The sequence below is a fragment of the Heterocephalus glaber genome, unplaced genomic scaffold (genome assembly GCF_053883595.1).
Source record: "Heterocephalus glaber isolate CG9 unplaced genomic scaffold, H.glaber_assembly_v1.0 deba00001497, whole genome shotgun sequence".
Taxonomy (NCBI): domain Eukaryota; kingdom Metazoa; phylum Chordata; class Mammalia; order Rodentia; family Bathyergidae; genus Heterocephalus; species Heterocephalus glaber.
Window position 1 is genome coordinate 67,414,868 of NW_028258320.1, and position 12,608 is coordinate 67,427,475.

Below are 12,608 nucleotides of genomic sequence, written 5' to 3' on the forward strand. Positions count from 1 at the left end.
AGTTGGCCATTTGTATCACTGAAAGCTCTAAAAAGTTCAGTCACTGGTATAGACATAAGATCATGAACATTCATGCCCACTACTTAGCTTAATAAATAAACACTAAAATACGTTGAGATGTTTCCTTGTCCCCCATCTTTCCCTATAGGATGCACATTTGTAGAATGGTAGTTACTTTTTTTTTTTTTTTGGTACCAGGGATCAAACTCAGGTCCTTGTGCTTGTGAGGCTGGCAGTGGAACCACTGAGCTAAATCCCCGGGCCTGGTAGCTACTTCTTTAAGTCATACATTATCTTCACTGCTTCTGGTGAAGATGGAGACTATGTTGCTCCTCCAGTGGATGTCTGGCTCTGGGGAAGGGCTGTCCCTCTGTGTCCCTGACACATTTGTTAGATGGTAGACTGGGTTCAAGCAGGAATTTGGAGTTTTCCCTTTTTTCTCTTGAACGGTTTTAAAGAACAGGGCCACACAATTTCCTTTGCAATCTTGATTGCACTTGTATCTGTGGTTGTCAGACTTGGTAGCCCAGAATTCCCAACTGATGTGCTGTAGCACCTTAGTACCAACCTCAGGTGGTTACAAGTATGGCAGGTACTGATCCCATGGTGAGCACTTCCCTTTCCTTCCAAGGATTGTCAGCTCCTTGAAGGGCAGGATGTAAAACAGGATGGGAAGCAGTGCCCACCAACCTCCCAGCCCCAGCTGTTTTTGCAAACAACATAATGAACAACATAATGAATGAGAAGAAAGATGAAGATATTTTGGAAGGGTGTTTACTGTTGAACGGTGTGTATCAGTTATTTAAACCAGAAACAAATAGAAACAAAAAAGAGAAAGCAGTTCACAGACTGTCTAGAAGTGCTAATGGCACGTTCAGGAACATTATCTTAATTTGTTTCTTGAATGTAACCTTAAGAGGGGCAGAAAACACATTCTGATGCAGTTTATTCCTCAGTGACGATAATTTATGGACTATTCTCTCCTCTCCTTCTTAGAGATTATTGGAAGGCAGTTCTGAGATTATTTTTATTATAGCAATTTCAGATATCTGAAAAGGTATAAAAAACAAAATAATGGACATTTATATACTTATAGCTCAGCTTAATACATAAGCCATTGACATACTTAATAAAATGTTGAGATACCTCTTCGACTGGATTCTTCTCACTCCCTCCCTAGTTCCCCTAAACAACCATTATTTAGATCTTGATGTTTATTATCCCAAATTGTGAATTTACACATTTAGTACAATACATAGTATTTTGAATGTTTTTAGACTCTGTAAATGTACCTTCTTTGTAAATTCAACATAATGTATTTGAGATTTATCCACCTTGATCTGTGTAGCTTTACATTCTTATTTTTAAAATGTTCTAATAGTATTCTAGTGATTGATTTCAAAAGTTATTTCAGAAATTTATATTTTGGAGGGATACTTTTGTATGTATTTTATGTAAGCTAAAAGTAATCAAAGCTTAAAGTCCTTTTTTTTTAAATTTTAGAAGATGGGGGCCCAGGGATGTAGCTCAGTGGTTTCACTGCCTGCCTTGCAAGCGAAAGGACCTGAGTTTGATCCCCGGTACAAAAAAAAAAAAAATTTAGAAGTTGGTGTGTGCTTGCTTAGGCCAAAGGCCATTGAAGTTCAGAATGAATCCCCAGATTTAGTATTGGATCTCTTACCAAATGATTTCATCTGTGGTTGGATTTTTGTATTTAAAACTGAATCATTGACACTGGACGGCTAGAATGCTGCTGTGTTTAGGGACCAATAGCAGTGCCAGCTGGAATACACAAATAGGATGTGCATGAGTGTGCACCCTAAAGTGAATGCTTGGGAAGGGTTAGCATAGGGAAGCCAGTTTCTGCTTTACATGGTAACTTCATGTTGCGAGCTGAACAGCCCTTTGGTATCACACATCGCCATATGTCTTGTCTAACAATTTTGAGTGTTTTCTCCTCTCAAAATCTTACATTTTTAGGTAAATAAAGTTAAACAAGAAAAGGCTATTTTACATGCCGAAGTTCTTGAACAGAGAAAGGTCTTAGAAAAATGCAACAGAGGTATGTCTTTCTGGTCTTTTTATGTAATTTACTTATGTAATTTGTTTTGTTTACATGTGTTTGGTGTTATTTTATACTTGTGCTTAAAGATTCTTGTGGCCAAAATTGTCTAGATTATGTTTTCCTAGCAGTAAATCTCTCATTCCTACTATTTTATCTCTAGGGATATATATATATATATATATATATATATATATTTTTTTTTTTTTTTTTTTTTTTTTTTTTTTCTTGAGACAAGGTCTCGCTTTTATGTTCAGGCTGTACCTGAACTCACTTTGTAGCCCAGGCTGGCCTCGAATTCATGGCAATCCTCCTGCCTCTGCCTCCTGAGTGCTGGGATTACAGGCGCGCGCCACCATTCCCAGCTCCATCTCTAGGGATATTTAAAAGTGATTTCACATGAGGTACTTGGAACCCACTCATTTTGAAACTTCAAACATAAATACTACTTCTATCCTACATATATCCTGAGACCATGACCATTTTGGCTATCCACTCTGCATTTATATATTTGATAGGTTATTTAATAAATCTCAATCCAGATGGGATTAGGATATTTAAATAAATATGCAACATGATATGAACATTTTAAATTAAGAGGATGTGACAGATGGGACCAAGTAAAGTGAAAATACAAATTGATGTACAGGTGTATAGTACTTGCTCTGAAGTCTTGTGTACTTCTTGGCTTTGTTCCGGAAATCTGCTTGTGAGTTCTCTAGCAGCAGTTACAATGAGAGATTCATTGAGCATTTAAATCAGTTACATAAGCACAAATCTAATGATCGGAAAAATCAGCCCTGGTCTCATGGTGAGAAGGAAATGTCTCCATGGTTACTTCCAAAGAAAACTGTGATTCAGTTAGCAGTAACCTTATCGTCCTTATTGTAAAACACATCAGGTTTCATGGGGGCTGCTTCTTATATATGTCGGTTTAGGAGGAAATGCTGAAAAGTAATCCTAAGGGAAGAGACTGTATTAGTCTTTTTCTGTTTCTTTAACAAAACATCAAAGATGAGGTACTTGATAAAGAAAAAAGGTTTATTTAGCTCCGAGTTTCAGAGGTACAAGAGCATGGTGCCAGCATCTGTTCACTCTGGTGAGGACCCTTTTGGTTGGGACCCAGCATAGTAGATGGCATGATGGTGGAGTACAGGTTGAAAGGGAGAGATCACAAAGCAAGATGGGAAATCAGAGCCCAAGGAGGTGCCAGTCCTGGTCTTTTAATAACAACCCACTCTACTGAGAACGAGCCTACTCTCTAAGACCAGCATTAATCTCTTCTTAGTGCAACATCCACCATGACATAAGGCACTAAGGTGCTAAGTCCCACTCGTTAAAGGTTCCACCACCACTTTTACCACCACACTGGGACCAACCTTTCAACACATGCACCTTTGGTGGAACAGACCATATCCAAACCATAGCAGAGATTTAAAATGCTTCTTCTCTCTTTTTCTCTCAGCCACTTGCTTTCCTAGCTCAGAAGCTATGACACTAACAGGAAATCTTTCAGATATGGGGCTTTCCACATTGTCATTGGTGGTAGCTCTCAATCATTGCATTGTCCATCAGCTGGGAGTTTTGAATAAAAGACTTGCCTAGTTATGTGTGTAGGAGTTGCATCAGTCTGTGGCTTTTCTTCAGGTTTTACTTGATTTATAGAGAGAATTGTAATGAAGAATATGCTGTCCAGATGCACTGTGCTAGAAACAGGGTTCTTCAGAGATGAATCACATGGCTCTTGCCTTCAGAGAGCCTCCTATCTAGGAAGAGAGCAGGTAGATACATAGATACACCAGGAGGCCCAGCCTGATTTCCTTCAGAATTGCAAGTCAAAGGGACCTGGACATGTGAAAATTCACTTTTTATTATAGTGATCTGGACATAGAAAAGAAAGTCAATTATCTTACCCAGGGTTTCAGATAGTACTAGTTGTCTTTGTTTGCTTCATGAAATTTCTCTTTTAAATACGTTTAAAAATCATTTAGCTCTCAGGGACCTATAATTCACCACACAAACCACCACTTACATTACTTTACTTGAGTAAGACTATTCGTCTTTCGTCTGAGGAGGCAGTAGATTTACAGAGTACAGAGTTTGAAATTCTATGTCATTACACAACAAACCAGTCCTTAGTCAGTTAGGATTGAAGTGCCCTGGTGGAACAGCAGTGAAAGCAGCCATTAAGAGGGCCTTTTGAGAGATGTGTTGATATGACTCAGCTGAGGATGGAGGAGCCACACCACAAGCAGATGCATAGTGTTCTGCTTCCTATGTTGTGCCTAACTTCTAATAGCATCATCACTCCTCTGTCCCATCTGTATCGTTGTGACAAAGTAGCCACTGAATGTCGAGAGTAGCAAGGAATTCACATTGCTTTTATTCATCAGGACCTTCCCTTTGAAGGTTTCAGTCCTATAGTAATTCTTTAGTATAAAGCTCTTCCCTAGGCCTGAATGGATCCAAGTCTCTTTCTCCTCTTTGTAAACATGAGAACATTTGAAAATACTACATATATATATATATATATATATATATATGTAGTGTGTGTATATATAAATGTGTATTAATTTTATTAGATTATATAGTTTTTGTTGGAAAATTTAAATTCATATAGGAAATGAAAAATCTTAATCTTCAAGTTCAGAGACAAGTACCATTAACGTTTTACTGCATATTCTTCCAACTAAAGAAAAAAAATATATAAAATGTTAAAATTTTTGTTACATGTGTTTATAATGTATATGAAAAACAGAACACTATTAAAAGAATCCTCTGATGTCTTACAAGTCCATGAATATCCCTCTCTACTCACATCCTTCCTTTTAATTTTTACAGTTTCTTTTATAGTTTTCCCAAATACATGTGAATCCCTAATATCACACTGTTTAATCATGCATATTTTGGAACTTGATATAGGTGGAATAATTTTGTATATAACCTCTGAATTTTCATGTTTGTGAGATGCTTTTGTGTTGAAGGGCATAGTTGTGGGATGGATATTTTCACTACTGTATTACATTCCATCAGACAACTGTACCAAGGTTTGTTTATCCAGTATCCCCTTGTTAGATATTTGAGTTATTTCCAGCTTTTTGCTGTTCTGAGTCATGTGTCATAAAAATTCCTGGTGTATGTCCAAGAGTTTCATTAGACAGGTGCCAACTATAATATTTTATCTTCAGTTTCACTACATAAATTACTTAGTGAATTAATCCATCGTTTATGTTCTGATTAGCAGTGTATTTGTTCCCATTGTTCTGTATATTCTCCAAACTTAATATAACCATGTCTTTTATTTTTTACCAATTCCTTCTTTGATGGATATAAAAAGGTATTTTTATTCACATTTTCTAATTTCTAATGAAGATGACTATCTTTTGACAAATTTATTGACCTTCCATATATTTCCTGTCCTGTGAAATGCCATTGATGTGCTTTATCTGTGGCTTTTTAAAAATTGAATTCATTTGCATGGATTTTTACGACTCGCTTAAGTTAAAAAGTATGCCACAAAGCTCTTTCCATTCACTAAATGTGCTTTTACAATATCTTTTGATGGCAGAATAATATTTCTTATACTACAGTTTACTGATCCTTCAATATTAGGTAATTTCAGTGTTTTCAGCAGTGATGCTGAGAGTATCCTTGCAACCAGTTTTCTGTCTACAGCCATGATTTATTTTTTCTGAGTATATATTCCTAGAAGAAGAATGATTGAGTCAAAGGATGTGAATAGTTTTCAGTTCTTGATTCATACTGCCAAGCTACCCTCTAAAAATGCTGTATCAGTTTATAAGCATGCTAGGAGTGGGCAGGGGTGCTTGCATGTCCATGCTGTTTTCCGTCCATCTTCCCGACCGTTTGCATGGTATATTATCTCTTTTTCTTATCTTCTTAAGTGTCCATGTTGGCAGTAGAGGAATATGAGGAGATGCAAGTAAACCTGGAGCTGGAGAAGGACCTTCGAAAGAAAGCAGAGTCGTTTGCACAAGAGGTGGGTCTGTTGGCAGACCTTGCTTTTAATTTTTGTTTCTTAGCACACTTTGCAAATGACAAATGACAAATGAAAAAAATTAAGTCAGGAGGAATACATTTTAGTCTTCTCTAGCACAGCAAGATGACTGTAGTTTGCAACAATTTATTATATATTTTATAAAGAACTAGCAGAGAGGGATGTGAAGGTTCCCAGCACAAAGTAAAGATAAATATTTAAGGAGATAGGAATGCTAACTATCCCAATTTGATGACTATATATTACAATATATATCAGTCACACTGTACAACCATAAATATACAAAATTATTGTGTCAATTAAAAATAAAAATTCTTTTTGAGTTTGAGTAAGAACATACTGGTTTGAATTAAGGCTCAGCTGGGCCCCCCTTGGGAGGCTAAACCAGGAGGATTGTGAGTTCAAAGCCAAGTTGGGTGGCTTAGTGAGACCTTGTCTCAGAATTTAAAAAAAAAAAAAAGGCTTGGGGATGTAGTTCAGTGGTGGAGTGCTTATGTAGCAGTATGAGACCCTGGGTTCAGTCCCCAATACTGAAAAACAAACAAACAAAACCTAGGTTGGGAGGCAGCTCCAGGACAGTATCAAGTATCAAGTTGACAAGTTCACTAGATTTGATAGAGAAGATCTGGGTTCAGATTTTGGCCCCATCAGGTACAGTCCTGTCACCTCTGAGCAGCCCTTAGCCTCTTGAGACTTCACTTTCATCATCTATAAATAGATGTTGATACAAATTGTCAGGTAGATTTTAGAATCAAATGATATAGTTTTTTCAAAAGTATTTTGTAAACTGTAAAATGCCCTGTGGAAGAAAGGAATTGCATGTAAGTCATGATGGAGAGTCAGGCTCCGGTACAAGCTTTGTATACATTTTACAGCCTTAAGAGTCTGGGCTGCACCACCGTATGTCATCTCAGATAACAGTGTCATGTATCCTTGTTTCTGCTCGGCCATTGTCTGGCATTCATTGTGCTGCTGATTCTTCCACGGCCTATGGAACATTGCCACATTGTACAGCCATTATCTCAGCCTTTCACCAGTGTAATGATTTTCCTCTCCTGTTAGAGACAGGCAGTGAGCTTCTCTAGTTCGGCCTAACCTTGTTGACATGTAGTGTTGGGTGTCATGGCTCTGGGGCTGGTTTCCAGGGCAATGACAGTCACCAGTTGGCAGAACTTAAGGTGTGGTGCTCTCTGCAGGAGATCTCCATCCTGTGTAAGTATTTTGAATCTTTGTGCTTAGTACTGGTTGAAGGAAGTTGTTAAGGATATTTAAAATGGTCCTGAGGAGAGGGATCCCGGGTGCAGAAAAACAACATGGTCTTATGAGAATATCTGAAAATCAGATTATGGTTTTGTATGTGTAGAGGGGGGCTTTTTTTTGCTTGAGTATAGCTGTGTTAGCAGTGAACTCTACAAAAAGGTTTAGTCTTAAGTACATCTGATTCGGAACATTATGATTCACTTTATTCAGAGAGTTTAATGAAAGGTGAGTGAATACTGTTCTCTTATTACTTGTAAGAAAGAAAAGAGAATTGAAGTGTGTCAGAGCCCTCTGGAAAAAGCTGCAGCATATAAATAATGCAGCCACGCAGTGGAGGGGGAGGGGATGTAGAAATAATGCGAAGATGCCACCACTGCAAGACTGAAAAGGTTGGTTGGGTTTGACCCAAATGCCAGAGTCTTATCTCAGGACATTTTCAAGTTTCTATATGTTGCTTTCACAATGATGTAGAAAACAAAGCAGCTCAAAAACTTGAAGGCCATGCAGCCGCGGAGAAGGTAGATGGGAGGAACGAGTTTGCAGTAAGAGTGTTCTGAAAGTGAATGATTTACTCTGCCATTCACCTCGTAGGTCCTGAAGCGTTAGTGACTGCCACAAGGATGATGCCATGCTAATCGAGAACATCCAGGGAGGGAAAGCAAGAACGGTGGTGCTTCTGTTATTGGTAGCACAGATATTTGCAGCGGTGCTCAGTCATTTTACAACATCTGGATGTAGTGCTAGATTGGAGCCAATATTTTTTCCCTTTTACATAGTTTGCTGATTCTCTGGTTTTCAACAGGTAACTGCTGCTAAAAGTCACATGACTTAGAGTTTCACAAGAGGGTCCCACAATGTTGCATTTGTCTTTCTTTAGTGGGCAGCAGCACCTGATCATGTCAGACACTGTTGATATGCCAACATATCACAGTCAAATGCTGAAGAAAGCAGATGTGGGCCCTTCCCTTTTTGAGCTTACAGTCTAGAGCCTTAGAAGCTATTTTTAAAATTTGTATTTTTAATTGCAAAAGGAGTAGATATATGTAAAAATGCAAACAGTTCTCCAATGTGTAAAGTAAAAATTGAGAGTTTATTACTCCTATTCATATTAGTTCATTTAAAAAACAGAAACAAAAAACACAGTTCATTCCTTAAGAAGAAAACAGTTGTTTTCGTAACTGTATTGTTTTAGGAATTTCATCAACATTCAGAATTACTAATGAGACTTTCTTACACTTTTTAATGTATTTTTTCTCACTATTCAATGTAGTTTTTGTTTTTTTCAAGATATAGATACCCTATTCAACATTTATTCCTAATAACCCCTGAAACTATTACATAATCAATTCTTTTCTTTCTAATAACTCTCATTGGAGTGTTATTTTGAAAAGAATGAATGATATATTAACAATAAAAGACTTTCTTCTCATTGTTACTCTTTGCAGATACGTATAAAGTTTCTCAGAAATCTGATATCTGTGATGTTATTTATCTGATAAGAAACCAATTTCTTTAACCAGTGAGTTCTTACCATAGTTAAAACCCAAATTCATCAGTATTTGGTGACTGAATGTTCTTGAGATAACTTTAGAAAAGAAGTTAGAGAGTTTTCTTTTACCCTTTTAAGATTTAGAGAAGGTAATTTGATGAGTACTTTTTGTTGAGTAACCCCTGTTATTTAAAGGAAATTATCTTCTATATACATCTTCCTCTTAATATCACTGTTCAGGGATTATTAAAGGGATTTTACAAAAGAAATTCACAATATTACCATCGTCAAGACTGGATGTCATATGTCTTTAATCTTTTTTCTCTGAAATAACATGGCAGGGTGTAGCGGGGTGTGATTTGGACCATGTAATGTTGAACAAGTTTTCCAGAGTGCTGCGTGGAATAGAGAAACCCAAAGACAGAGGCCTGGAGGGAGAGTGCTGCACTCTCTTCCCTGACGGAGCAGGCCGTGGCTGTGGCCGCCACACCCAGCAGTTGCTCTGTGGCCCTAGGCCAGAGCACACTGGGTAAAAGGAAGCAAACCCCTGGGGCCTGCCTTGGCTGCTGTTTGCAGGCCTTTCCTGCCATCTCCTTGAGGTACTTTCTCAGCTGCCTCAGGCAAAGGACTGCAGCCCTGGTGGTACATTCCTGTAGTCCTAGCACTGTAGGAGGCTGAAGCAAGAGAACCACAAGTTCAAGCCCAGCCAGGGCAACTTAGTGACTTGGTGAGACCCTGTCTCTAGATAGAAAGGGCTGAGGATATAGCTCAGTACGAAGGCCCTGGGTTCAATTTCCCAGTACTGAAAAGCAAAACAAAACAACCAAACAAAACAACAAAACAAAACAAAGGGTGACCCCAAATCATTCATTTCAATTACCATTGGGCTTAAATTCAGGATACTTTGGAGCCCCTGGGCCCTTCCCTTCTCAGTGTAGGACATGCACACAATGTGCTTGGCCCATCCATGCCTCTCGTTGCTACACGGACAGGGAGTCAGATGGAAGAATATGGATTTCATGTTTAGTTTGTTTGTTTTCCCGTTTGACTTTGCAGTGTTCTAGTTTTGTAGAAAAGCAGTGTTGTAACTTTAATAATTTTTTCACAAATCCCTGCACGGGCGAAAGAATAAAAGCTGGTTGTAATTTTTTTTCCCTCATAGGAAAACATACTGGGAAGAAAATGTGAGCATTTTCATATATTATATTGAGGACTTCATTTTCATTTGGAAATCAGTACTGACCAAGGATTAAGTTTAAGGATTGTATGAATCATTAAAGCTATGGACTTCCCATATGAGGGTTGATAGAAGAAATTTTTTTTTTTTGTCTAGAGTTATATTTGCTGACGTTTCTGGAATAGGATGAATTAAGTTGTATACATAGTACTCTGCAGCAAGTCAATTACAGATCTCACACTTAAGCTACAATTTACATTTTTTTTTTTTTTTGGTACTGGGGATCGAACTCGGGTCCTTGTGCTTGTGCAGCAGGCGGCGAAACCACTGAGCTAAATCCCCGGCCCTACAATGTACATTTTTAAATGCTGTTAAAAATCTAAAAATGTGAATTGAGAGATTAGAGTTTGTAAAACATTTCAGACTTTGCAAAAACATTTTGTGCTTGGAATCAGCCACTGGCCAATTTTGGTATGATTAAGGGAGAGAGATAACAGGTGAATAGAAAGTAATGTTGTTTTTAAGCAATCATGTGAGATTGTGAGATTTAGATGAATAATATATGTAATTTGCTCAATCAGTGCTCAATAAATACTAGTGTACTAGGGCCGGGGAATTAGCTCAGTGGTTTTGCTGCCTGCTGCGTAAGCGCAAGGACCCGAGTTCAATCGCCGGTACCAAAAAAAAAAAAAAAAAATTAGTGTACTATCTCCCTTTCCCCCCTTAACCTTCCTGTTATTGACTGCTTTCATCACTGCGGAAAACTGGTATAAAACAGAACATTAAGTCTAGTAAATAGTAGAAATTAGTCAGATGAAGATACTTGGGCTTGTAAACGAAACAGCTGTGGGTTTAAATACTAGCCTTGGTGCCCATGTATGGGCTTGGGAAAGTTTCTTAACACTTCTGACCTTCAGTCGCCTTCCCAGTACAGTGGGATGATAAGAGTGTCTACTTGACAGTGTTGTTTAACGATCAGATGATGTAATGCATGTAAAATGATTACCACTACTTGTGTCATTATTTAATGAACATCACCTATTCATAGAAGCACTGAACTCAATAGGATTTAGGTATGGATTAAAATAAGTCATATAAAATATTAATAGAATACCTGGCATAAAATAAGTTCTTGATACATATTAACTACTACTGTTAGTATTAATGTATTTTATAGCAATAATAAAATTATTTTAAACTGAGGCATGAGATTAAATTATCATATACATACCTTGTTTGAGGCAGGAATAAAGGTACTGAAGATTATATAAAGTTAGGAATGAAATCATAGCAATGACTACTCTTCAAATTATTTACAATTCAATACCTTCCTTTGATATCTTAAAAACTCTGCATACTTTCCTTTTGCTCAAATTGCAGTTGAGGAGATATTTGGGAGATTGATGTATATGTTTTTTGCAATGTAACTGTTGCAGATGTTCATAGAACAAAACAAGCTAAAGAGACAAAGCCACCTTCTGCTACAGACCACTGTCCCTGACCAGCAGCTTTTGAAAGCTTTAGATGAAAATGCAAAACTCATCCAACAACTTGAAGAAGAGAGAATTCAGCATCAGCAAAAGGTAACAAATTTTATTCTGGGATTTTACACACACACACAATCGAAACAAAAAGAGTTGATACAGTATTTTATTGTTTCATATTTCATGTTAATTATGAAGTACTTCCAATCACCCTTTAGAAAAAAGTAAGTATCAGATGAGTGTAACTTACTGCCCAACTAAAATTTATAGCACACTATTGTAGACTTACTCTATAATGATCTTGAAGCTGATCATTGAATAAGATCTTAAAGCAAACAGAAAGAGATGACTCAAAATATCTCTGATAATACATAGTCTAGAAATCTGTTTTTGGAGAAATTGTGATTTTTTAGAGACTTCATACATGAAGAGGGTGTAATATTCTCACTTAGCTTAGAGGGCATAAGTCTATTCAAAGTGGGAGAGAAAGAAAAGTCCATGTCAGTAGTAATTGTTTGCTTAGAGAAATTTTCTGAGTGTGCATGCTTATACAACTGTGTTTTTATTTAAATGCTTCCTACATGGTTACTTCAGTGTACAGCAGCGGGGCTCTTCCAGTGGACACAGGCCAGCTCTGTGCTAGGCAGAGAGGGTGCTCTGCTCATCGAGGTAGGTGAGAAGCAGCAGGAGGGACAGAAGAGGAGAGAAGTGGGAAAAAGACTTGCAGATGAAAGGGGCTAGTTAGGGAAAATCACGTCCATATTTATACTGCTTACAGTGGACCTCCCTGGTGAGGAAAGGCGGTTAGCTGTCAGTGTCTCTGAGGGGTGATACTGGAAGTTCTGAAGGTTTTACAAAGGTAGTGGTGAGGCTGAGCTGATATTTGTTTCCTCAGTAAGAAAATACTGACATCTGCACAGACGACTTCTGGATAAGTAGGTGGTAACAGTGATTGACCCAGGGAAGGAGGACTAGGGAACAAGGGAGGATGGAAGGATTTGTTTATTTTTCCTGTCTTTGCATGCAGGAATTAATTTTTTAAATGAAGAGAAAAGAATTGCTTTTCAGCTTATGCTAGAGTTTAACTTTTGGTTCTGAGAAGTCCAACTATGCACAGT

At 37.7% G+C, this 12,608-nt stretch overlaps 2 protein-coding genes across 3 annotated transcripts in view; one reads left to right on the forward strand and one right to left on the reverse strand.

Annotated features, from left to right (window-relative positions):
• Shtn1 (shootin 1) overlaps positions 1-12,608 on the forward strand; it is a 96,901-nt gene that overhangs the window by 40,788 nt on the left and 43,505 nt on the right. Inside the window, exons 7-9 of the mRNA XM_087185250.1 lie at positions 1,981-2,062; positions 5,968-6,062; positions 11,443-11,589. Of these exons, the coding sequence (XP_087041376.1) occupies positions 1,981-2,062; positions 5,968-6,062; positions 11,443-11,589 (324 nt within the window). The remainder of the gene's footprint in view (positions 1-1,980; positions 2,063-5,967; positions 6,063-11,442; positions 11,590-12,608) is intronic.
• The window catches only part of Eno4 (enolase 4), a 90,146-nt gene that overhangs the window by 6,425 nt on the left and 71,113 nt on the right, over positions 1-12,608 (reverse strand). The gene's annotated exons all lie outside the window — the stretch shown is intronic.